The sequence below is a fragment of the Stylophora pistillata genome, chromosome 4, assembly GCF_964205215.1.
Source record: "Stylophora pistillata chromosome 4, jaStyPist1.2, whole genome shotgun sequence".
Classification (NCBI taxonomy): Eukaryota; Metazoa; Cnidaria; class Anthozoa; order Scleractinia; family Pocilloporidae; genus Stylophora; species Stylophora pistillata.
Window position 1 is genome coordinate 39,115,743 of NC_142522.1, and position 26,059 is coordinate 39,141,801.

General features: G+C 39.9%; 3 protein-coding genes and 1 pseudogene across 6 annotated transcripts; 2 read left to right on the plus strand and 2 right to left on the minus strand.

Annotated features, from left to right (window-relative positions):
• The first annotated feature begins 65 nt into the window (after positions 1 to 65).
• Positions 66 to 15,373, plus strand: LOC111337307 (uncharacterized). 3 transcript variants are annotated; one of them, XM_088758847.1, is made up of 14 exons: positions 67 to 171; positions 323 to 642; positions 1,689 to 1,747; positions 2,281 to 2,397; positions 3,889 to 4,093; positions 4,452 to 4,560; positions 5,072 to 5,123; positions 5,216 to 5,317; positions 5,852 to 6,023; positions 12,404 to 12,510; positions 13,279 to 13,349; positions 13,529 to 13,594; positions 13,971 to 14,070; positions 14,298 to 15,373. In XM_088758847.1, exons 2-14 carry the CDS (start codon positions 345 to 347, stop codon positions 14,589 to 14,591), a joined length of 1,752 nt encoding a protein of 583 aa, XP_088614973.1. In that variant the 5' UTR covers positions 67 to 171; positions 323 to 344; the 3' UTR covers positions 14,592 to 15,373. The 3 variants fall into 3 exon arrangements, with proteins under 3 accessions (XP_088614972.1, XP_088614974.1, XP_088614973.1); XM_088758846.1 differs by having other exon boundaries at positions 66 to 642; XM_088758848.1 differs by having other exon boundaries at positions 66 to 642; positions 4,455 to 4,560.
• On the minus strand, positions 7,736 to 11,104 carry LOC111337306 (uncharacterized). Its single transcript, XM_022943582.2, has 3 exons — positions 10,793 to 11,104; positions 9,316 to 10,502; positions 7,736 to 8,761 (listed from the first exon to the last, which is right to left on the minus strand). Exons 2-3 carry the CDS (start codon positions 10,489 to 10,491, stop codon positions 8,432 to 8,434), a joined length of 1,506 nt encoding a protein of 501 aa, XP_022799317.2. The 5' UTR covers positions 10,492 to 10,502; positions 10,793 to 11,104; the 3' UTR covers positions 7,736 to 8,431.
• Positions 14,771 to 25,904, minus strand: LOC111337305 (low choriolytic enzyme). 2 transcript variants are annotated; one of them, XM_022943579.2, is made up of 12 exons: positions 25,112 to 25,898; positions 24,689 to 24,899; positions 23,762 to 23,863; positions 22,978 to 23,130; positions 22,487 to 22,607; positions 21,754 to 21,932; positions 20,995 to 21,219; positions 20,398 to 20,568; positions 20,016 to 20,195; positions 17,172 to 17,324; positions 15,890 to 16,146; positions 14,771 to 15,358 (listed from the first exon to the last, which is right to left on the minus strand). In XM_022943579.2, exons 2-12 carry the CDS (start codon positions 24,768 to 24,770, stop codon positions 15,275 to 15,277), a joined length of 1,707 nt encoding a protein of 568 aa, XP_022799314.2. In that variant the 5' UTR covers positions 24,771 to 24,899; positions 25,112 to 25,898; the 3' UTR covers positions 14,771 to 15,274. The 2 variants fall into 2 exon arrangements, with proteins under 2 accessions (XP_022799314.2, XP_088614975.1); XM_088758849.1 differs by lacking the exons at positions 14,771 to 15,358; positions 15,890 to 16,146 and having other exon boundaries at positions 17,185 to 17,383; positions 25,112 to 25,904.
• On the plus strand, positions 17,928 to 18,539 carry LOC148733668 (uncharacterized; annotated as a pseudogene).
• Positions 25,905 to 26,059: the final 155 nt, after the last annotated feature.

Genomic DNA, 26,059 nt, shown 5'->3' on the forward strand with positions numbered 1-26,059 from the left:
TATTTTCAGCCTCGTTCTCAGGGTTGAAGCCCGGAGCCAACCGTCACTCTTAAAAGTCTGGGTCGAGAAACAATAGTAATGGCCGCTATGGCTGCTGTCACTTGTAGGTTGTCCATCAGCTGTGAATCCTGAAGCATTCTGCCGTTGGAAGTAGCACTGGTCTCAATTAGAGTAAACTTTTCAAACGTTTACAACAGATTAAGAAATCTATTAGCGCCAATGGCGGTTTTGCACGCAATCTGGCAAGATATAAACAAAGAATTCGAAGTTTGTTGTGGCGTTGGAGGAAAACACCAACATATGTATTCTGTGTTCTTTATAGATCATACGGCATATGACCGCGAATGGAGGATGAGAAAGGGAAAGTAGAAGGTTCGGCTAAAGAACTTGAAGCTGCATCTTTGAAAAATGACAAGATCGCTGACCTGAACAATCATATAACCGAGTTAAAACGCGAGCTGGAGGTAGTGAAGAAGAAACTTCGCAAGTCTGAATTTGAACGCGAAAGCGCACAAAGGAGTGTGGAAAATCTCAAAACTGAAGTGAGAGATTTAGGCAAAAAGTTGCAAGAAGAGAGAAAGAAGACTTTTGAGGGAAGAAATAAAAGCAACGATCCGGCACAGGCGAAAAGAACGACACAAGGTTTTATGCCAGTTGTATGCTTGTTTCTAATTAACAATTTTATTGGTTCATGCTTTAGCGTGCACTATCGAGTTATGGAGCACGTGGGAAGTTTGGAGAGCACTCAAGAAGCTAGAGTTGCCCTTGGCTATTGCCTCGGGCAACTCTTACGCTTCTTTCGTGCTCTCCAAACTTCCCGCATGCTCCATAACTCGATAGTGCACAGCTGAAAGTATGAACCAATTGTTTTAGAACATGGCTGATGGAATTGTGCATCAAATCCGACGCGAAAAACGGACAACAATATCAATTGAAGCGAATCGTGACGGCGCTGATGCCAAGTCTCCTTTTCCATTGTAACTTGTTTTTCTCTTTCTGCCTCATTTAAGAACTCTAGCCCAAGGGAAAAGATCGAAAAATTGTCTTCATTTTGGGACTAGTAGGCCAAGTCTCTGTTTGTATCCATTATTGTCGCGAAATATATCATTTTTGCCCGTGCTAACAATGGCCGCTCGCATGGAAAAAAAAAACATTCTGGCGAAGCGATTTGCTGACGCTCTATCAGTGTGCACTATTGGGATTTCAACACGCTTACTTATATTGAATTTGATTGTGTGGCTCTGCTAGCTATGTTCTAAATGGATATACACCTTTTCTTTGAAAGTGAGGTGGTGGTTAGTCACTGTAGTTAATACACTGCTACTGAAGTATAGTTATGTTCATAATAATGCAGTAAACTCCGATGTAGATTGCAACTGAGAGTCTACTTAGAGTCCTCTATCTTCAGGCAATGAGGTGGACTGGATACTCGTGTTCTGCAGTGGAAATGTTGCCATCCACATTGGAAGTGACCACATAATGCATACATCATGACACAAACAATTTGGCTTCATTACAAATATCTTTTCTTTTCTTGGCATCACTTGGTTAGAGATGTAAGGTAACAGTTTTCTAGGCAAAGTTAACCTCCCTCTGGTATATGAGTTGGAGTATGCTGTATGCTGAGAAATCAAAAAGATGTCATGCCAGGCTTTCAACTTTGTAACTTCTAAAATATTGTTGTGCAGAGGCTTCAATTGACTGTAACAAGAAGAAAAGCTGGCAATCAGAAGATCATGGAAGCAAGGTAAAAAAGTGGTTCTCTGTATCCCATTTCAATGCTCTCAATAAGATTTGAAATAGGTGGCTACCTCGGTACAACACCCGCCGGAAAGAGACTTGATTGCGACTTAGCGTGGTGACTGTGACTTGAGCGCGGTGAAATATACCGGGTGATTCACAACAGAATACCCGCCGGAGCTCCGGCGGGTGCCGGGTCTTATTGAAAGCACTGCATTTCCAAATTACCTTTGGCTGCTCTTTCAAAGTGAGTCATGGTGCACTGACAGTGTTTCATATGATTATAAGTTTTCATTCACTTGTAAATTAAACTCATTTTCATATATGAAGGTTGAGCACGAGGCCCCATTTTGAAAAACAGGCCCAAGGTAACTCAGAAATGGCCTGTTGGGCTCTTAATATTCAAAGAAGAATGGCTGAAAGTGCAGCACTGCTGCTGACACACTTACCACTCACATTTTTGTGAGTGATAAAGTGAGTGTATTATTATGTAAAAGTTATGCCTTTCTTTTTACTCTGTAATGTTAAATTTTTCTCCAGGACCTCAAAGAATCACTAGAGCAAGCAGCTGCTGATGCCATGACCCTCAGTGGATTTGTGTATGACAATCGGACAGGATTATATTATGACTGGAATACAGGTTACTATTATGACCCAGTAAGTTCTGGAGCTTGTAGTGACTTGATATTTTGAAGGCAAATGTACTGCTCAAATTTGACTGAAAAGAAGTACATAGGTTGTCTAGTGCATAGCTGTGAGTTTTAACAGCAAACTCTATTTTGAAGATCTCAGATGTTTTACAAGATATTCACACAACAGGCTTTATTAATTTTATACTGTAAGGTAGTGATAGCAAGCTGTGGTTAAAATGTTTTTTCATACTTACAGATACGTTTTCTCTTCTAAATTTATAATATTCAATATAATTTAGTTTTAATTTAATTTCATTTATTAGATTCACCGACAGGCAGGGACACCGCAACAGCTTGTGCCAATTACATGCGGGCCCAGTAAACCCACCCACTGATCCCACCCCAGGGGAGGATAACCACCTGACACAGTAATGTCGTGCATGGGAAATGAACGTCTCCTACCCCTAACCCTGCAGGAGATGGGGCCTACAGTTTATTTGTCGTTATCTGAGAAGACTAGAATATCTATCCATTTCTTGATATTATAGAAAGGTAGCAAATTTTCCTCAGTTATTTTAAGACCCTGAGTGTTGGTCTGGCCAGGGCTTGAACCCTCGACCTCCCGCACAACAGTCTGGCGCTCTACCAATTGGGCTAACCAGGGGGCAGTTGAATATAAAAGTAAATAAAAATAAAGCAAGGATATATCACAAATCCACTTTCTTACTTTTTGTATCATCAGATACAATGAAATATATGAAGTTCATATATTTTGAACTGCGGTATTAGATACGTATGATGCACGATCCTCGCAGTAGATAGCGCTATTTAAGCAATAGCGAAAATCAGATCTGAAAAAAATCAGGCCTGTACGGGATTCGAACCACTGACCTCTGCGATACTAGTGCAGCGCTCTACCAATTGAGCTAACAAGCCAACTGGGAGCAGGCCGTTAAGTTGATTCGTAATAAACCTGTGAAAGTGATAAATCAGATACAATGAAATATATGAAGTTCATATATTTTGAACTGCGGTATTAGATACGTATGATGCACGATCCTCGCAGTAGATAGTGCTATTTAAGCAATAGCGAAAATCAGATCTGATAACTTCATATATTTCATTGTATCTGATGTATCACTTTCACGGGTTTATTACGAATCAACTTAACAGCCTGCTCCCAGTTGGCTTGTTAGCTCAATTGGTAGAGCGCTGCACTAGTATCGCAGAGGTCAGTGGTTCGAATCCCGTACAGGCCTGATTTTTTTCAGATCTGATTTTCGCTATTGCTTAAGTAGCGCTATCTACTGCGAGGATCGTGCATCATACGTATTTTTGTATCATGCAGTCTAACTACAGCTGTCTGCCAATTGTTGTATATATTTTGTATCTTCTATTGAAAGATCTTTGATTATATGTCCTGAATATGTCTAATAATTCATTACATTTGTGACATCCATGAAACTGTTAGTCTGAAATTAAAATGATAAATTTATAATTTGTCATTTATTTTCAGAATAGCCGTCTGTACTATGAAAACACTACAGGAATCTATTACTATTATGATGAACAAAGTGCCACTTACAAGTTTCACTCCAGAGTCGATTTATCCAGTAATCTAGAAGAAGCAGCAACAAAAGAAATAAATAATGATAAGGATGAAAAGGAGAGTGGCGAAGAAAGCAGTGATGATGAGGAAGAAAATGACAAAGATTCAGAGAGTTAGTTCTGCTTTAATTATAAATTATCAAGAGTACATGTAGGGCTGTCTTTAAAAGGAAAGTTTCCTTAGAGGTGCAATGAGGTTATATGGGTGATGGTTGCATGTGCAGTGTAGGTTACATTCTCATGAATCTGGACAAATTTTCACTGGTTAAAAAAATTGGCCTGACATTGACAAAATTTTAGATACAGCAGTTATAATTTTTACACTGCACAATCTAATTTTATTCCACTACCATTCTAGAGAAAGGCTAGAAAGTACATTAAAACTATCAAAGTTCTTTTTTTTTTGCATGTGCTACATACATTTACAAATATTATGAATCAACTAAACTTAATTGTTAAGTTTTTTTTTAGCAGTAACTGAGGTGCAGTTTCCTTGCATCAGAGCCATTGTGATCAAGTCTTTGAAAATGAAAGTTGGGAGACTCTTTATTGTGACTTGTACTGGAGGAACTATTGGCAGGTATGTGTCAACAACAATTCATTGGTCACCTTAGCACCTTAAAAACAGTATGTACTAAACACCAGATGCAGTTATCTGCAGGATTAGTTTTCTAACATTTCTTTCAGTTAAACAACACTTGATGTCTCAACAAGTTCATCGAGTTCTAACACTTGATGTCCTTTTAGTTGAACAGAAGCTTTTTCAAAGAAGTAAATAATCAACCACTAAAAACTTTGATACACTAAGGTGGCTTATATTAAGGAATCTTATGTTCTGTTTTAAACTGTCGTCAAATGTCTTGGATGGGCTGTGCAATGTAACGTAATTTGGAATATGTATTAAGATTAAAGATTATGATACAGTAGAAGGTTGACACTTAAGTGAATACAGTACCTGTATAAAAACTTTATGTAACTGTTTGAAATTCTGAGATTTATCATCAACTCTCTGTGTGGCGTTAGTAGAAACCTTTGCCCTATTACTAAATGTACTTTTTAAAATTTTTTTCTGTTGTGGTCAACTGTCATAGAGAAAAAGACATGTCACATGTTATAAGACTCCCTGATGTTGAAGTCAGCAAGGTATGTACAACTCATTTGTTTTCAGTGCTAAGCAAACATCTAAAGTATCATTGTTTTGTTGGTGCATTCACATTTTTTCATGATTTGTTCAGCTGCAGTGTAAGATTGAGTTTGACAAAGAAAGGAGACAGTACTTCATCTGTGATGTTGGAAGTAGAAATGGAACATTGCTGAATGGATCACGACTTTCCGAGGTAATCACTCACCTGTATTTAACAAATGGTAAACACCACAGCGTACACTATTGAGTTATGGATGCACGCGGGAGGTTGCTAAGCACGAAAGAAGCGTAAGAGTCGCACGAGGCGATAGCCGAGAGCGACTCTAGCTTCTTGAGTGCTTAGCAAACCTCCCAAGTGCATCCATAACTCAATAGTGTACACTGTGGTGTTTACCATTTGTTTTATAACAGAACATTGATACATTTTAGTTAAAGAGTTCCCTTTTATTTAACAAATCTTACGTGACCAGAAAAAAACAAGCGCGCGCGGAAAACTAGTGTTTGCATTTGCTCACGTCTGCAGCGTACACCCATGGGCAAATGGGGGACGCTAAATTGACCAATTAGAGCGCGCGCTTTACTTTGGTTATGTTATAAATTCAAACTGATCACTGTAAATCAAACTCTTTGCTGATGTTTGAAGGCATTCAATTGACGAAGAGACATTAAGAGCAGTGATATTATCATATAATGTGAACATTTTGTAATTTTGTTGTGAACTCTTCAGAGCAAGCGAAAGAGCGAGCTGCATGTCATTACTCACGGTGACGAGCTGACCTTGGGAACTACTACTCTTCATTTGCATATTCACCCCGGAACGCAAACATGTGATTCCTGTGAGCCTGGCCAGGTACAAGCTCAGGCCCATCCAGGGACACCAAGTACTGTGGATGATGATGGTACTGTTGCACAGTTATTTGTAACTGTTTGTAGGTTGTGTACAGTGTATAAACCAAACATAGACTGTACATGTAATTGGTTTGAACCCGAGGGTAACGTGTGATAGTGTAGTATGATTGTCCGGGTGAGTGTAGTCCTGAGAAAGACTGTCGTCCGTAGTGGTGACTGACGTTTCAACAGACTGAGCGGAATTCATCTTGACTCTGGTGAGGACTTCCGCTTGGGTCGTCGAAAGGAGAGTCACCCGGCACCAACAACAGTGCTTCTCACAGCTACACTCACCCGCCAGACAATTAGACTACTCTATGAAACATAGACTGTAAATAATGTTGCTAAGTTTTTGAGGAAAGACGAGTTTCCCATGGATGCTAACTGTACATTTATGAAAAATGCGATGCACAATATTAGCGATTTGCATAGTTGAAATTATCTCTAAGGTTATTAGAGACTGAGTGCACATGATTGGTTGGGTGTTAGATATATCTTATTAACCAAGCGCGAGGGCCATACTGGGAGAATATGGGCCCGAGGTTTTGACAGTACGGACCGAGCACAGCGAGGTCCGTACAAAAAAGACCGAGGGCCGATATTCTTCCAGTACGGTCCCGAGCAGGCTTGGTTAATCACAGGCAGCCCAAGCTCACTACTAGAAAAGCGGACGTGACTCTTAACGTGTTGCGCAACGTTTTATATTTATAAAGGTTTGTATGGGATGTTATCGGTTTGCCTTAAAAGAGAGAAAAAAAATGTCTTGTTTTGAAATAAAATGGGCTTACCTTATTGCTTTGTTGTTTTCTTTGTTGATTCCGAGCGTCTCAGGCTATTTTGAAGCGTATTCGGCGAGTTAGCGCTATGTTGGTGTTTAACTGCTAAAAGAAAGACAAGGCCGGAAACCTATTTTAGAAGTGTCCGTCGCCCGAAGCAAATAATTCCGCCAAAAAATTACCACCAGCCTCGATTCCTCCAGAAAATCAAAGCAGAGATGTTGCAGTTTCATTTCCATTCACTCGATTCCCAGTTCCTCCCACAGATCTTTCACTAGCGATGCTTTTATCTCCAGATCGATCGGCTTTCCAATTTCGAATTTGGCTGCTTGAAACATTTGCGGCCCGTTGGCCGATCGCACAGTATGTTGGGTAACAAGAATAAGCCCGGCGAGGGTAGCTAGCGACCTGCAGTCGACAAACAAACCAGTTAGCTCCCAACATCGAATGGAAACACATTTCCATTCGATGTTGATTGGTCGATCAAAACAATGCGGTCTTGACAAAACCTCTCGAGGGGACCAGGGAGCTAACTGGTTTGTTTGTCGACTGCAGGTCGCTAGCTACCCTCGCCGGGCTTATTCTTGTTACCCAACATACTGTGCGATCGGCCAACGGGCCGCAAATGTTTCAAGCAGCCAAATTCGAAATTGGAAAGCCGATCGATCTGGAGATAAAAGCATCGCTAGTGAAAGATCTGTGGGAGGAACTGGGAATCGAGTGAATGGAAATGAAACTGCAACATCTCTGCTTTGATTTTCTGGAGGAATCGAGACTGGTGGTAATTTTTTGGCGGAATTATTTGCTTCGGGCGACGGACACTTCTAAAATAGGTTTCCGGCCTTGTCTTTCTTTTAGCAGTTAAACACCAACATAGCGCTAACTCGCCGAATACGCTTCAAAATAGCCTGAGACGCTCGGAATCAACAAAGAAAACAACAAAGCAATAAGGTAAGCCCATTTTATTTCAAAACAAGACATTTTTTTTCTCTCTTTTAAGGCAAACCGATAACATCCCATACAAACCTTTATAAATATAAAACGTTGCGCAACACGTTAAGAGTCACGTCCGCTTTTCTAGTAGTGAGCTTGGGCTGCCTGTGGGTTAATAAGAGATTTATTGTACGACTGAAGTTCAAAGGGACACAAGTGCGGTATCATTCGGGACCATTCGGGACAGTGCCGGGTCCAATACTGAGAGAATATTGACCGGCAATAGAGCATTTTGATTGGTTGATTTTAGTTATTGGCCCTCTGACTGCCCAAGTCGTGTAATAATAGTTGATTATGTAACAGTTAGATGATACTAGTGGGTTGGTCGGTTTATCCCCTGGACCAGTCTGATGGAGCTTACAAAGCATCCCTCTTCTCAAATGTGTGTTACATGTATGTCATCAGTTTTCTTAACCAAGCAAGGGGAAACTGTGTTTGTGAAAGACTGAATATTTGGTTACACTGTACTTTCCGTTGCCTTTTAGCCTTAATTTTTAGCACTACATGTAGGTGTGCACATTTGAAATCAGCGATTGCACTAGGTCTGGTCTAGGTCTTACTCTGCCATGTAATTGGTCCAGACTCGCCTCAACATCTCAACTAATCAGGTGTAAAACTTGCTGCCCTGTACTGAAACAGCCTCCGTTTGTTCAGGGCTTCTTTAGTTGGGCGGCTTTAAAGGACTGCAGTAATGGATCGTCTTTCTTGTAAACCTTCTTTTTGTGGTAGAAGTCAAACACTTCGTCCTTTTTGATGGCGATCATTTCTCCGTAGTCAATGTTACCATCATTGTCTGTATCCAGAATTTGAACGAGCTTCTTGAGTTGCTTTCTAGTCATTGGTATTCCAGCTTGCTTTACTCCGTTCATAAATTCAGCTCTTGAGATTTTTTTGCTGTTGTCCTTGTCCAACTGGCGGAAAAAGTCTACCACACGAAGACCTCTGAGCTCAATGTACTCCAAGAGCAAATTGAGAACGTCCTGTTAAAAAAAGGTGTAGAAAAAAATTGAATTACTTTAATTTGTAGGGAAATTGTTCGCCTGTCTCAACTTGGATAGCACCTTAATTGGTTGACGGTAGGTTTTTTCGGCAAGTCATTTTACCGTACGGCGGCATAGTTTACTTTGTTTCAAAGAACAGCCTTTCCCACTATAATGTGAAAATTCCGCATTTTGTGAGGCCGCCTTTTCTTTTTCCCGCGATATTTCCTATAAATTTTTACCACCAAGTTTGTTCTTGTATAAGCCTTTATCATGTCAATCGACGAAAAAACTGCTCTGTTTTAAATTTTTTCTTCTTCCGTATCTACAATATTGATTTATCTTCATTTTAACAGTGAATAATTTGTTATCTTCGGCTGCTCCATGTTGGTCAGAACTAGCAATCTGCATCGTCTCGTCCATAAACGATAAGGGTCAGTTGTGTGAACTGACAGAGCTGGTTCTGGCCAAACTGAGCTCTTTCCCTCAGGTAAAATCAGTGTGATTTTACCACGCCCTTTCATCGCCTCACAAAGCGCTTTTTGCTTACTCACCACTTTTTTCTTCATTCTCTTGACCCTGTCCTTCCCTCTCATGGCCGTTCCGCACTGAACATTCAGATTCGGTCTTTCATCCAAAACTTCCTCCAATAAGTCCTCAAACTCAGCATTCACAGGAATGTCGTCGAAGTACAACTCTTCAATGGCGCTCTCTTTGTTTTTCGCCACGGCGCTCAAGATCTCATAAGCACCTTCACTCTGAAACGGGTTCTGTCCGATGCGTAAGATCTGCAAAGTTGAATTGTTAGCCAGCCCGTTCGCCAGACTCTTCGCTCCAGCGGCAGATATCCGGTTACTAGAAATATCAAGCTCAGTCAGAGTGTTGTTCTCGCTCAATGCATCGCCGATTGCTTTCGCACCATCGTCTGCAAAGCCATTCCATGACAAGTCCAGGAATTTTAAAGCGCAGTTGTTTCTCAATCCATAAGCAACGGCAATCGCTCCTTGCCTTCTGAAGTGATTCCAACTCAAATCGAGATACTCAAGACCCACGTTGGCGTCAATTGCCGGACCTAGCAGTCGTCCACCCATGTCACAGAAGTGGTTATGACTCAGATTCAACGATTTCAATGTGTAATTCTGTTTCATAGCTTCCACTATAGGCTCAGCGTCTTTTTCCTGGAAACCGTTATTCGAGAGGTTGAGCTCTAGAAGTTCGGAGCTCTCTCTTAACATTTCTGACATAGCATATGCCCCTTGTGTACGCAGATCATTCTGCGAGACGTCCAGTTCTGTAATAAACGGATTTTCGGTTAGCATCTTGGCCATGTAGATAGCCCCGTCTGCACCGATGCAGTTATCAGCAATATTCACCGACAGTACATTTGTATTTTGCATCAGCGCTACCGCCACTGCTTCGGCTCCAAGTGGCCCCAGATTGTAATGCTTCAGATTCATCTCTGCCTTACCGATCTGCCTTAGAAACGGCGTGCAAGGGATCAGGCCAAGATTTTTACAGGCCGTCAGATAATGTTCCCTTTCCTGGTTGTTGTTGTCCTGAGAATCTTTTGTGAAATCGTCCTCTAAGTCCGTGTCGTATTCATCATCACTACTATCTGCTGTTTTTTCTGGATGTACAGCCTCATCCGTTGGGATTTCTTCTTCCGTTTCGAGCGCCGTGGGTGGCACTTGTCTTATGCAGTCCACCTGAACTGGATACTTTGTGGACATAGCTGCTGAGACTGCAGTTCAAACAAGAATTTCCATTAAGAATCGAACCATAATATGGTTTGAAATGCCCTCTCTTCCGACTTTAATGCGTCGAAAGTTTGACAGGTCATATTTTCAATAGTCCTTTCATATCAAAAAGTTAAAACAAGTCGAGTTAATATCGTGTGAAAGCACTTTCCCATACATTTATCTTTAATTACAGCGCTTGCAATAATTTTTTCTTAAAAGCTAAATAACTTTCAAATATGAAAGTAAAGTATTTTTTTAACCAGATTAAAGCGAGATTGAAGTACAATTTTACCTGAGTTGCCGTGTGCTTTGTTATTCTGTCTGCGTTCCTAACGTAACTGATGCTTCATAGATCCTCGGTAATGGCACCATATTTTTATAAGCTGTTCATGAGGTTATCCTTTCCTTATAAGCTTGTCCTTATGATAAAAATAATTCGGAACATAAATGAATTTGTGTTTCTCAAGTGACTCACCGAATGTGAAATCCTTAATCATTTATTCAAAAAGCTAGGATATGGTAAATGACTGAGGCATTTAAACACTTTGTTGCTAAGGAAAACGAAAGGTTACTACTGTGAAGACAAAACATGGGTTGAGCGTTAGAGAGATCTCGACCAATGATATTTTTCCTTGTAGCGTAAGGCTTTTGTCTGAAAATGTGCAAATATGAATTATTTATTGCACGCGTAAACATACGACAGGTGGAATATGTGATGTTTACTGTTAACATTTACATTTATCAGGTTTTAAGGAACTTGCAGCTCAAGAGAATTGTATGTTCTAGTTAATAACGCGGAGTCAATGTAACTTCCCGATAATAAAAGACGATTCATGAACCGATTGACTCTTAATATTGGTTTTCAACATATTCAGAGTACACAGAATAAGCCAGAAATTGAAACAAGGTGTGCAACTTGTATTTATTGATCCTTGTTTGTGATAAAAGAAATAGTTTCGTCGATACGAGCGTTGGGGGACTAGAATTTATATTATGCCATTAAATCGATTCAGGTGATGAATATTTGCGAAATATTTCGCGCCGTACTTTCAATATTCTTTCTCCTATGTATTTAAAACCAATGCAGATGCATGCCGTGTGGAATTAATATAATTTATTCAAGTCCATGTGAATAGATTAGGCAAAGAAACCTATTGTACTGACTGGGTAACCTCATTGAAATTGGTTAGCTTGGTTAATGACTCGGTTTTCATATGGCAGTCAAAAGATTCAACCAAAGTCTGATCAGCGATAGGATACAAAACTTTAAGGTGTGACCTTTATCGTTGATTAAGATTTGTTTGTAACAATACATTGGATTGGTTATTCGTAGAAAATTTTCGTATAAACGTTAAGAAACACAATGTGAAGTATTGGTGGTAGTGTGATCTTCAGCGTCTACAGTTTTTGTAAATTAGAATGGTTAATGTTTTTCATAGTGGATATGGTCATTGATGTAGTTCTTTACAATCAAGCAGTTTCGTCAGATTTCCCTATAAAGAATGTTGTTTGAACTTAGCAAAATCATCAGCAAATAAGAAAGCTGCCTTCCAATTACGTAAAAGACTTTAGAAATGCTCATTATGTTAGTTTCTCAAGCGCGTGTGTCTAAATAATAACAGACCTTTGTTTGTAGCCATCTTCGTGACCAGTTCACGTCCATAATGTTAAACGCCAAGAGCTGTGTAAAACTCTTACGTCCCACATGCACCATCAAAATGCGCTTTTATTGGCCTTAAATTTATTGTTAAAGATTAAAAAAGTTAAAATCTTCAAACTTTTCTTATGTAGAAGGATTGGTAAGGCAGAAATAGACAATAAAAATTAAAAAAAAAAAATTCCCGTTACTTGTATATAAGGGATTTGCCAGTTCATTTGAATGTGTTTACGTTTCTGGTTGCAGTTGCCATTACGAAAGTGGTCCCAGGAGATGGATCGTCAAATTCATTGTCAGTTCAAGAACAGAGGAAATCAGAACTGAAGAGAATCAAGATGGCTTACGCGTTGGAGGTGAGCTACATTTATTTAGCAAGCACTAGAGAGAATTCTTTCACATGATTCTCTTTCTGACTTTTCCGGTTAAAACTTTTAGACAGTGCCGAAAGTAATCTGAGAATGGTTTGGATTTGATTTATTACGCTCAGCGATTGGTTTAGAAAACCTCGTGCCACGTTCTCAACTTTCAGATACAAAACTAAGGAAAGTCATTTTAGCAATAGACCATTTTACAGTTGTGTACTTAGTTGCCAAGCCTTTGATTTGAAGTGAGGCTGAGGGTGACATTGTTGTGATAGAGACCCAGTATCCAGTTAGCATGATAACAAAGAAATTTACATTTGAAAAGCAGCAACATCAATATCATAACAAGGTCACCCTTAGCCTCACTCCTGTTCGAAGGCTTGGCCACCAAGCCCACAACTGTAAAAAGGACTATTGTAGAAATGAAGCCTAAAAAATATCCATGCTTTGACAGGATGAAACCTCTGCCTCCCAGATACTAGTTGGGCGCTACTACCAACTGAACTATGAAGGTGAATTTTAGAGGGTTCATCTTTCTCTCCATTAAAAGAAATCTGATATCCTTCGGCGTTGAAAACCAGTCCAGAGAAGTGGTAATTTCCGTTAACACTCGTTATGGCCGACCATGTGAATTTACTCTCATCAAGATCTCTTGTTTCCTTATGAAGTTTATCTTGGTTTCGATAATTCATAGTGATTACCTTGGTTTTATTCTACGGCCCTCATTGAGATTGATTTAAAATGTACTTTCTCTTTCAGGATTCAACTTACTGTGAACAACCTACCGATGGAACTCTTGCAGGAAAATACAAAAATCGCGCAGAAGTCAGGTTGGTATTAACAACTTTTAGATGAGTTCTCGTTTCATTTTATCGTAACCAACAGGTCTTCCTCCTAAAGCTTAGATCTGGTACGTGTACATAGCCCGTCTTTAGACTGGTTAAAAGTTCATCAAGAAATTTCTAAGATTTTGTTTTTGATAGTGATTTTGTTTTCATTTGAATGTTAGACGCACTAAAGTGGGAAGTGACGTTCCTGTTGCGACTTCTGACGATCTCCCAGCATCTGTTCACCGGTAAAATGTCTTTTGATGTAGTGTGAATGTATTCTGCTGACCAGTATTAATGGCAAGCAGATGGTACGTTTAGGGGGAGTTAATCATGATAAACTATGTAAGCTTTTTCACATTTTTTCACATTTTGGCAGTGAGGAACAAACGGGGTGGTTTGTTTATCACTGTTCACGCTCCTACTGCATTTCTATTTTTTCGATATAGAGGATCTGTTTGCTATCAACATCGCCAATTTTATTTGTCACATTTTGGTGTTGTTTTGTTTTTTGTTTCTCTGGTTTTCTTTTTAGACTTTTGTTTCTTAAAATATGTTTATATGCGAACATCTGGAACATCATTCCCAAATACCTTCTTCTTTAACATTTTCTTTTTTTTTTAGACCAATCAAAGAAGAAAATGTTGGACGTAAAATGTTGGAAAAGATGGGCTGGAAAGAAGGAGAGGGCCTAGGACGAGAGGGAGAAGGTCGCCTTGAACCTGTAAGAATTTACGAATTGTTGTCAATAAGGACACAGGAGTCACTTGCTACAGCTCTGGTCTATGGAGCATGTGCTACAATATCCCGCTACCCGAGTCTGAGGGAAGACATACAAAGTCGGACGGTTGTTAATTTTGCTCCCGCCTCCTTTTCGGCTATTCCCCAAATCGATCTTTGACACTTAATTTCCTCAAGTCAAAGTTTCCTTTTTTTCCTATTTATCTCCAGGTAACAGTCGAAGTCCGTGATAGTCTACGAGGTCTTGGTTCGGGTGTTAAAAGGAGCATTGATGATGTCGATAGCAAAAGTTACATCCGGGCTAAAACACGAGAGAGGTTCGAACAGCCAAAATCGGCGGCTTCCGGTAGAGTGAAATTCGTAGCCGCCGACTCCAATCGACCAGAAAAGGAATCATCCTCAAATTTCAACGAAATCAATGACAATTCTGTTCAGAAACTTGGAAGTAGTCAAGAGTTACCGCTGACGCGGAAGACGGAAGAATTGGATATTTTTGCAGAGTGAAAGGTTGGATGTTACGACGATTTGGCCATGCTTTTAAAGTGGTGAAAATGTTCGTGGGCGCACATTAAACGCAGAACCGAAAAATTGGGATCGGGACAGACAGAGGAAGGAATGTGGACTCATATATTTCATTTAATTACGTCTAGCCTCTAATAGAAGTAGATGGTAGGTACGATGAATTGGATCCGGTCGATTTTTATTCGAATGATCATCTGTACATTTTTAAATGTACTTAAAAGTACCCGATATCGAAAGACCATGAGGCGCTCGATGGAATTGCCAGGTCAAGGCCAATTTCGCTCAAACTTTGCTCTGGCGAATGTACTGAGTGAGCCTTTTGTGAGTTCGTTTGTCGACTTTGGAGGCTACGTAGCAAACGAAGTGACCTTATCCTTTAAACTCCAAAAATATAACCAATTCTCCTTACAAGCGTCCATAAGTTGCTTGTAAATTATTGAAGATAATTTTTTGTTGTATTGAGATACCTTTTGCTAGTACTCGTTAAAAACACTTGTTCTTCGAACCTCAGAGACCAGTTCTGATGAATACAATTTAAGCTTCGAAAGACAATTCAACCATGATTGTGATTGAAAAAGGATGTTGGAGATAACAGGGTTCTCTCCGTGATCCACTCGGGGAAAGTTTCGGCGCAGAAAATGATTACATCATCTAGCTTTGGTTGGCTAATCGCTGCAGTCTTTAATCTTTACGTCATCGATACCAATGTCACCTTTGAAACCTGCACCACGGATACCCTCAAAATAAATCTAAAAGTAAAGAGTGATAGTTGTTTTAGTATTTGCCATTTGCTTTTCATTATAACCAACACGGTGTACAATTGTTTTAGATCGTGTAACCTCTATGCGTTTTTTCTCGGCCAGGAATGTCTGTCACTCAGTTTGATTACAAATAACGTGGAACACTTGAACAGGGTTCCAATTTGTGCGCAACTTCAGAGATGTTAAGACTTTTAACTTCTAAGGGATCCAACTCAAAGGAAGGACTACTCGCTAATTAACGATAAATGTTGGTGCAGGAATGGCATTTAAGTCACATCGCTCACGTATTTCAAAATGATAGGTTACAGTTGCAAAGAAACAGTTATTTTCCGAGCGCAGCCAGTGAATATCGTGAGCTTCAAGTAACTACAGTTTATCTTCTTTCCCTTCAAAACTACAAAGTAATCATCTAGCAGCAGATTGAAGAGTAGCACGTAGTATTTCGATGCTTCCTCAAGAACTCTCTTGCCGCAAACTAACGAGAAAAATTTGGGGAGCCCTTCTGCTTTGGTTATTTACCTGAAATTTCTCTTTGCAATAAATTTCTACGTTAGCGAACATCCAGTTCGTTCCCTGCATGAAGGATCTCTTCCACAGGGTTGTCGCTTCTCCATCCACAGTCTTCTTTAGAACCCTCAGGGTTCCCATTTGAGCTCCGTACATATGATACCAAAACGTCAATCGCTGACAAGTTGTTGAAGGAATCTTAGGGCTGTGAAAGCAGGCGACGTCACCATTCCTGGCCGGGGCTGATGCTTCAAAAAATATATATCGTCCTGTACACGAGAAAAGCCAATAAGGGTGAAAAGCAGTCGAAGAAATGATAGCGGAGCCCTAGCGCATAGCGGAGTCCAAACGCATAACAAAGGTGCGCCTGCTTGCGGAGCCCTATACTTTTGCAGATGAAAGGAAATGGAGGAGTAGACTAAAGAAAGATGAAATAGTAGTATTAACTCTTTACATCCTAACACCAGTATCCTTATTCTCTATACTCTTCTCTATACATTTCTTTTGGTACTGGCACGGAGAATTTGTTTTGCAATCAAAGTTCTTTTACATTCTCATGATCTTAATGAATGACTCAGCTGTATTACTGTAGGCAGAAATTAGATGCTTGTCGCTCTTAGGGTTTAAAGGGCTAATGAAGCAATGCGTCGATTAATTCGAAGCTTCAACGTCCCCCTCCGAACATCCATCCGGACATTTGAACTTTTGAAGATTGGTTCGTTCACATTCACGCCTCCCGAGCTAACATTACGTTAAAATTCCACCCGAGCACAACTTTTTTTATCGAACACTTTTTTCGTGTGACCAACATTTGTCGTTGAATTTAGCAAAGTCACGTTTTAGTGATTGCTGCTGTCGTATGGTTTTTCCTAAGTAAGCATCATTTTGTGAGGTGAAAATTTTCTTCTCAGCAATATGCTTGCAAAATTGTACTCTTTACTTTTTAACTTATTGGCTGTTGAGTCCAATTCCCCATCCGGGCACCCGGGGCACGGACGACACTCAAATTCCTGTAGGTTGCCCGGGGGAGGATGTTAAAGCTTCGAATTGATCGGCCCGTAAGGTGGAAACTGCCGTTCAAAAAGGGTAAATCTGAGTTAATTCATATTTAAGAGGCAAACTTGCTCTGAGTGTTACCATTTGTTAGCTGATACATTAAGATGCTTTGAGTGGGTTCAGTTTAAGAGAAGTGTAAATCCAGAACTAGGAATTAACCAAATGTAATAACACTGTATATTCTCTTTCAGGTTCCACATGATTATTTTGCTTACATTTTTAAAATATCGAGAGGTACCTGAGCCCGTAGTATGATCTTTAATAGGTCCTGTGTAAGGTGATCCCGTTATTCCCCTACTAAAATACCAATTTGGACGATTTTTCTCTTCATGCGATTCGCACAATTTCCAGCCATGCATCCCTTCTGACTCAAATGAAACATCATATGGACCTGATAGTGAACCAGATGCAAACTAGTTTGTAAGCTGTGTAAAACTCAGGTTATATAAACTGAAAAAAAAAACAACAAACAACAACAGTTACAGTCATGAAATACCATGATCGAGAAAATATGTAATTTGGTTGTATCAACCCGGTTGAAATATGTAAATTGGCCACCGTAACGAATAAAAAAGTTGACGTTTCGAGCGTTAGCCCTTCGTCAGAGCGAATGGAGGCCGAATTGTGGGTTGTGTGTGTTTTTATATGTAGAAGCGGAGGTACGCCAGGTACTCACATAGTTACTCGTTGTATTCATCTTCGCGTCCATCTCATGTTAAGAATTCCATTCCCCTTCCTCAGTTTCTAAGACTTCGTCGTTTATGTAGTGATGACTCTGATTTTCCCACAAATCAGAGTCAATGTGCCAGTTTTTCGAAAAACGTGGTTAGCACGTTTCTGTCGTTCAAGCGGGTCACCACCGCGCTCAACTTATTGATCGACAGTCAGCACTACAAACGTCACAGAAGGAAAATTCCGACCGCATTCCCTTCACTCTCACGTTTCACCCTCACAACCACACAGTCAAATCCATTATCCTTAAAACTTTAAATTACTTCAAAACGATTCAGAGACTGGCACTATATTTTCGCAACCTCCGCTTATTTAATTCAAACGCGACAAAAACATAGGCGATTTTTTGGTTAGAAGTTCGTTCCAAAGAAATGACCAACCCGGCAATTTTAAATGCGCTCGCGCATGATGCAAAACTCGTCCCTTCATTCACAACGCTGAGAAAATATCGGGACCCAAGCGATCCATTAAGATCACCGATCACTTCACGTGTACCTCCGCCAACGTAATCTATTGCATAACTTGCACTTATTGCAAAAAGTTATACATCGGCGAAACAGGAAGACGACCAGGTGACCGATTCCGAGAACACCTTCGCGACGTAGAAAGGAATGACAAGGACGCATCAAAACCAGTCACTAGGCACTTTAATTTACCTAATCATTCCAAACAACATATGGCAATCTGCGGTCTTTCCTTACATTTAGGCAATACGGAAAGCCGCAAAACTCTCGAACAAAAGTTAATCTTTCAAATCGGCACTCATAATCCCACAGGTATCAACGAACGCTTTTCATTCCACTAATTTATTCGTGTTTTTCTCGTTGCCATGGTCCCACCAATGGCGTACCTCCGCTTCTACATATAAAAACACATACAACCCACAATTCCTCCATTCGCTCTGACGAAGGGCTAACACTCGAAACGTCAGCTCTTTTATTCGTTATGGTGGCCAATTTACATATTTCAACCGAGTTGATATAACCAAATTACATTGTTACCCCCACAGTTTCTTTAGAAACTTTTCGCCTTTATTCGAGAAAATATGGTTAGTTTTCTGAACTAGTTTACTTATAAGAAGAACCCAACCAACGCGTCACATGGACAGTTAAAACCCTTGTTAAAACCCTTGTAAAAAGTTAAAACCCTTGTACACCCTTGTAACCGCCTCCCGGATAGCTCAATTGGTTAGAGCGCCGGATTGTGTTGTGCGGAAGGTCGAGGGTTCGAGCCCCGGCCGGATCAATACTCATGGTCTTAAAATAAGTGAGGAGAATTTGCTACCTTTCTATACTCAAGAAATGGATAGATATTCTAGTGTTCTCGGATAAGGACGAATAAACCGTAGGCCCTGTCTTCTGCAGGGTTAGGGGTAGGAGACGTTAATTTCCCACGCACGAGATTACTGTGTGGTGGATGTCCTCCCTTGGGTGGGATGGGTGGTTGTTGGCCCTGAAAAGCCCCTATGGGGAGTGGTCAATTAACCTATGTATGTATGTATGTATGTATGTATGTATGTATGTATGTATGTATGTTGTTTTTCATGGTTTTTGTAAATCTTGGTCAATGGCATACCAGCGCATCATATGAACAGGTTAACCCATTGTATAAAGGCTGATAGTTTCGAAAGAAACTGTTTGGGGCTGCGACGGTGGGAGTGACGAAATAATTTGGATATATCAACAAAGTTGAAATGGTAAATTAACCACCGTAATGATTACAAAAGCTGACGTTTCGAGCGTTAGCCCTTCGTCGGAGCGAATGGAGGAATTGTGGGTTGTGTGTGCTTTTAAAGGCAGAAAATGGAGCTACGTTATTGGTGGGAGCATGGCAACGAGAAAAACATCAATAAATTAGTGGAATGAAAAGCGTTCGTTGATCCCTGTGGGATTTAGACTGCCGGTTTGAAAGATGAGCTTTTCTTCAAGATTTTTACGGCTTTCCGTGCCACCTAAGTGCAAGGAAATCATTCTAAGCAACATATGGCAATCTGCGGTCTTTCCTTGCACTTAGGTGGCACAGAAGGCTGTAAAAATCTTGAAGAAAAGCTCATCTCTCAAACCGGCAGTCCCACAGGGATCAACGAACGCCTTTCATTCCACTAATTTATTGATGTTTTTCTCGTTGCCATGCTCCCACCAATAACGTAGCTCCATTTTCTGCCTTTAAAAGCACACACAACCCACAATTCCTCCATTCGCTCCGACGAAGGGCTAACGCTTGAAACGTCAGCTTTTGTAATCATTACGGTGGCCAATTTACCATTTCAACTTTGTTGATATATCCAAATTAACCCATTGTAACCGTTTTCCATGGTTTTAATAAATCTTGGTAAATGACATAAACTTACCAAGACCACAAACTGTCACAAGACACTTGCCAACATCTGTCCTGTCTCCAGCACATTCCTCCCCACCATACTTTGGAGGTGGATCGTTACATTTTCTTGTTCTAGTGTGGGTCCCAAAACCGCATGTTTCACTGCAAGGTGACCATGAAGACCAACGACCCCAGTGGCCGTCAACTGGCGCTAAGAGAGTCGAAGTTTACCTGTCATTTTCTTGTTTCGTAAGTGTTAATATTATCGGAATTTTTTAGAGCAAAGAGTAAGTTCAAAGTTCTGGTCTATCTCGCACGATGCTTGAATTTTTTGGAGTACTGATAGATGTCGCAGGGGATGTTAGGGCGAGTAAAACTTGAGGTTTGTTATCTATAATGGTAATTGTACTTACAGGAGCAGCTATGTGGACATGGCTTTGTCTGAGTCTGTACACCATACATGTTTGCACCGGGACACTTATCTCTATTCTTGTTCGAACAGTATCTCTGGCGATCATGAAGGCATTTGGAATTATGCTTGTAACAGGGACCAAAACTTGTCCACGAACTCCAGCCGCCTGTTGCTGTGAGAGCATAATTCGGTTGAGAAAGAAACTTTCAGTTTAAAATTGCGGATCTGTTGGCCTCTCTCAGAGAAGCTCAAAGAATTATTTGATATGTAGCGTTTTCTTACAGTTATCGTCAATTCATTACAAAGCAGACACGAGAATAGAGAACCGCATTGACTAAAGGATGAATCTTCAGAACTTTTAAAAGATATAATTGCCAATCACAACCAACCGAGTAACTGTTACTCAGGATAGCCGCAATGCCTTGTTTATCTGACAAGAATTAATCAAATGGGCTACTATTGATTTGAAAGCAACTAATACATGTACAGGAATGGATCTAGGGGAGGGGTACAGGGGATACACATCCGAAATTGAAAAAATCCAAGATCTGCTCTTGATGTAAGATGTATGTGTACAAGAAAGAGTTTTAAAACGTACCGTCATTAGAGCAGTCATAAAGAGCGTTTAACTGTTCAATATCCGTTTTACTGAATCCAAACCGCTGTCCAATCATTTTATAAGGGTTACCGATAACTTCAATTGTAGGTCTGCCATTTTTGTTGAACGTGTATTTCCCATAATGCATGATACTGCTCGTATCATACGGTGCGTTCAAAGGATCAAGGTCTTCCTCACTTTGCTTTTTAAAGTTGTGTTCCTTTCCTAAGAATGATATGAACAAGTTAGAGCAGTTGAGTAATAGCTTAATTGGCTCTTTTTTCTCATGCTTAACTACGCTTCCAGCTCGAAAGAGATGAAATAATATTTGTTCAACATGATAGAAAAATGCAGACGAGGAAATAATGAAATTAAAGCAAGATGGAACAAAGAAGGCTAATCATGATGAAGACTGAATCGGATTGTAAATGACAAGGGGGCACGGCGGCCTCATGGGTAGTGCACTCGACTCTGGACCGGAGTAAAGCGCCGGTCTGATGGGCTACTTTGGCTCGTAAACAGACATTTTTTTATAGGGTAGCAAACCACCAAAGAGGAAATAATGAAATAAAAAGATATGAAACAAGGATGGAGAACACTGACACAGATTGCTTAGGAAGATCTTGAACTATTTTAAGTTGTTACTATCGCAGCTCACTCGTCGAAAATATGTCGGTATGATGGAATTACATCCAAACTTCTAAGGAGAAAAGGTATTGTGGTAGGAAACACAACACGTCATAAAAAATCCCCACTGACCAGATTGAATATTTTCCCAGTAAATTGCCACGTATTTGTCTCGGTCCGGTCGACCTTGTTCGTGGTAGAACCCAAGAGTATGCATCATTTCATGACAGATGATGCCTTTTTGGTTGCAACCATTTCCAAGCGAAATTAATTGAGGTGATTTTCGTCTGTAGCCGACTGGTGACCAACACCTGAAGAGATACAAGAAAAGATCTGATAAGATTTTGACCACGCTTCTAATAGTCAACAATAACAAACACACACACGCACCAAAAAAGGATGGGGTAAGTTGTGAGGTGCTGGACTGCGGATGGTGATGTCGAGATTCGGGCGCTGGTTAAATCGTTGTGTTATATACTTGGGAAAGATAGTTTGCGTTCACACACAGTGTCTCAGTCTTTCCAAATCACGAGTATAAACGAGTACCGGCTAACAATCAGGATGACTGAATGCAACAAAGTGCTGGGGGTGAAACAGGGTTTGACCAGCATTGCGCCAGGATGGATTACAATAATTGTAGTTGCTTCATGCTACGCAAAATGACATTAGTTCCGTCAGGACGGGCCTTATAACTCAAAAACTGACTGTAAATCTCTTTTACCGTCAAGGATAAAGTAAAGCGAGGTGTTAAAATGGACTCACAACAGTGTGCCCTTCTTCTACACATTTACAAGAATTTAAAACCTCGTAAAATAACCTAGTATCTCATCAAATCTTTATTTTTGAAAATGTGATAATTATTTACCCTTTACCCTTGATGAACCTGACCCAATATTTCTCTTTTCCTCTTGGCTTCCATTTGATGCAGGTGTACTTCTCAAACTCAGAAAATGCCGCTCGAATATTTGCCATGTAGCCAGATGACACTTTAATTTTAGCAAAAATAAGGAGATTATTCACGATTATTTAGCTATTTAACCTAGACCTTCATCCATAGGTTACTCATTAGCAAGACTGTTATATGTTATCGTTAGAGTACTAGTTATATCAGTTGCAAACAGGGGCTGTTGAATGCTTTTACGATACTTACTCTCAGGAAAATGATCAAATTCTGTTTTTCTTACTTTGTATCTAAGTCCAGTTACAGATCACGGATGACAAAAAGATGAAATAATATCCGAAAACATATATTCTTGCCATTAGGTCCGCTGTGCATCGATGCAAAATAAAAGACTATTCACAGAGCTTGTAGTTTTCAGTGTCAAAATTTTATAACTTTCGTTAACAAATACTCACCAAGCTCTTTAGAGATTTCGTAGGGAACGACCTTCGTTCGCCACGTATACTGTCGGCTTCGTACTGCATCATTAATCTTTTCCTCATCGGTGGCATTTTTTGAATCAAGATCAGTTTTTATATCACCTTCCAGTAAGTCAGTAACGTCCTCGGCTAAAATAAAAAGCAGATATTCCGATTATTCGCCCTGTTTATTTCGATGTTGATTAAGTTGGCTTCAATTTAGAGAGCACCCCACTACAGATGGAGTTAAATTTGATGCTTTAAAAACAACACCTGAAAAAGTGTTTGCTGAGGTAGAAAAATACGAAATAAGTCAAAATAAAGGAAAAAAACTAGTATGGTGGAGATTACACTGCGCCTTCTTTTACGTTACCAGAGTTGCTTACACAAAACTGACCGATCTGATTTCAGGAAATCATGGAAAAATAAATTCCATCTAAATTATTTGACATATTTCTTAACCTCATCCTTAGCACTATCTGTCTCAGTTGAGTTCAATGGGAATCAATGGGCGTCCCCTACAATGTGATCGGTTAATTTTATTTGATGGACGCCGTTAATCGTAGTGGCACTCAGTAATACGGGATCCCAGATGACTGACGAATTTGAAAAGTGTAGAGTAATGTATTCAAGATCGTGCGCTTTTAAATAAGTTTCCAATTCAAGACTTAACGATTAAGTTCTCAAAGGAGAGCAAGAATGCTGCCGTTTTTGACATTATTCCTTACGTTGTGGATCGTAATATAGGTCGAGATTTGAAATAACACAGAGAGCCACCGACCTTCATTTGCTTTCCAAATCTCATCAAACGCAGAGAGATTTTCATAATCCCCTGACGGCCAGTTAGGATCCTCACTATCCAAATAATCCTCCAACTCCCATCCTGTGATATAAGAAGAAATAAAACGTAGTAACTTCTACAAATGAAGAGGACGCCGATGATCAGACATTTTTTAATGTTGAGACTACAGAAAGCAATCTAACGTGCGTCTTCGCTTCTTATGTTTTACTTTCCTCATTTAACACACGGAAATAACAACGAAACACCGAAACCGAGTTTAAAAGTCCGACGATCTTAGAGTAAGTGCCTCGTGTGCTGTACATCAAGATAAATCATTGCAGACGCTTAAGATCGAAATTTTGTATGGAAGACATATGGCATATCAAAGGTAACAGGGAACCATTTCTAGAACTGCTCTAGAGGAAGACCACGGCTCCTCAGATCCTCACTATGTAAAATTACTTCAACGGTATTCTTCTGAATATCGTTTAAGATGGAAATACCGTTTCCAAGTTAACTTAGTTTTTTTTTTTTTTTCTTTATTCTTCTTTTTGTAAAAGAGTGGTCTTGTTTTTGAAACAAATAATACGGCATTTTCCTAGGTGTCTTAAATTTGTATTTAAACTACATTGTTTATGGTAACGCAGGATAAAAATAACCTGCTTTATGGACTGGTTATCGATATTTTCATACAAATATAAAAATCGTCATGCTATTACCTATGGAAAGCTATCACCTTCGAATAGGGAAAAAGCAAATAAGGTGTTTCTGAGTGAAATTTTCCATAAAGGGTAATATATCTATCGAAGTTTAATATTTAAGTTCCACCGACACGGCTAACACCAGTAGCAACGAAAAGTTGGTCGCCTGATAAAAAAAATTATTTAAGATCAGAGTGAACAAATGCGAATTTTTCTGTGAACTTACCCTCTTCGCGCTTGGTAACAATTCTTCCACAGATTTCGTACATGGCAACGAAAAACAGCACCGCTCTGCAGTGAACTAGCATGTTGATGTTATTCAGTTCCTCTGAGCGGGAGATTTTGGCGACTTTAGCTTAATTCCAATGAAGATTATAGAGCCTACAAGTCATGAGCCCGCCCGTCCTCACTTCAAATCCCCCAAAAACACTTCTCGCCTGTATAGTTTACAAAAGTATCATAGCACTCTTGTCAATTTCTACTGTTATTATCTTTTATACCAGTTCTTTTTTCAATACACTCTCTCTATTAAGACCAAATAAACCTTTATCAGTCAATAAGAAGATATCACTCTATGTCATATTTTCATTAATTATTTTGAACTCCAACACCAAATGTTAACCCCCAACCGCACAGAAAGGTTAAATACCTTGTAACACTTGAAAATGAACGATACATCCACTCTTTTCTATCCTGTCGGCTAGTCATCTGTTGACTTCATGTTTCGCTAATTTTCCAAAGGAGGTTACGCAATATGAGATGTCTTGAGGGACTAAGTCGAGTGCAGTAGCAAAATTACCCACAGAAAGCCAGCCAGAAAAGCTGGTCGACTACATCACGTTGAGGCTCTCCGATTTCATACCTTGGAAGATAATTTTGTTAAGCATCATATAGAGCAGATTTTCCAAATGTTACTCTTTTTCAAGTGAAATAAACTGTACAGTTGCAGTGCAATTCACTCTTACTAAGTGACCATTGGTAAATGTGATCAGTGTATTTAAATCCTACACGCGAGACAATAACTGCTTACAGTACTTATTGTGGGCTTGACGCTAGTTTTGACAATGCTCTCGGCAGTTCGAGCCTCGCACGATGAGCTTCACTTTCTGACCCTGTCTCGTTCAACAAGGTTCGTTTGTCAATAGGATTTCATGAGTTAAACTTGAAGAGAATTAAAGAGTCATTGCCAATTGATTTAGCGAGCAGGATACTGATCCCGCGTGGTCAATAGCATAGATAAAGTTCACATAAAAAAAAAAGAAACGAAAAATTCGTAGTACATCCCTAACTTGCAGACCAAGTGTGATTTTGGCAAGCGAGTGCTCAGTGTTTTCTTAGTGAGAATTACAGCTGCCATCTCTGAATTTTACTGCAGTGGAAGGATGGGCAGAGTAAGAAATTTGTTGTAAGAGAGGGTGAGTGATAGGTCCTCTTGCTGGCCCCCTACCCCCTACCCCCACCATCCAACTCTCACTCTTTATCAAGCATGGTTGGGCAGATAAACAACTGCAAGCTTGTAATAAAAACTCATCACAATATGATGCCTGCACTGCAGGTTGTTTCATCTCCCCCCAACCCTCCCCTTCACAAAGTAGGT

Bases quoted from the DNA above. Each gene is read 5' to 3' on its own strand.
- LOC111337307 (XM_088758846.1), top strand. From the start codon at position 345: ATGGAGGATGAGAAAGGGAAAGTAGAAGGTTCGGCTAAAGAACTTGAA. The intron at 1,748-2,280 runs GTAAAAAAGTGG...ATTTTTCTCCAG, and splicing joins CAGAAGATCATGGAAGCAAG to GACCTCAAAGAATCACTAGA. The intron at 12,511-13,278 runs GTGAGCTACATT...TTTCTCTTTCAG, and splicing joins AGATGGCTTACGCGTTGGAG to GATTCAACTTACTGTGAACA.
- LOC111337306 (XM_022943582.2), bottom strand. From the start codon at position 10,491: ATGTCCACAAAGTATCCAGTTCAGGTGGACTGCATAAGACAAGTGCCA. The intron at 8,762-9,315 runs GTGAGTAAGCAA...TTTTTTTAACAG, and splicing joins AGAGAATGAAGAAAAAAGTG to GACGTTCTCAATTTGCTCTT.
- LOC111337305 (XM_022943579.2), bottom strand. From the start codon at position 24,770: ATGCTAGTTCACTGCAGAGCGGTGCTGTTTTTCGTTGCCATGTACGAA. The intron at 23,131-23,761 runs GTCGGTGGCTCT...TTTTTATTTTAG, and splicing joins GATTTGGAAAGCAAATGAAG to CCGAGGACGTTACTGACTTA. The intron at 21,933-22,486 runs GTAAATAATTAT...GTATCTCTTCAG, and splicing joins AGGTTCATCAAGGGTAAAGG to GTGTTGGTCACCAGTCGGCT.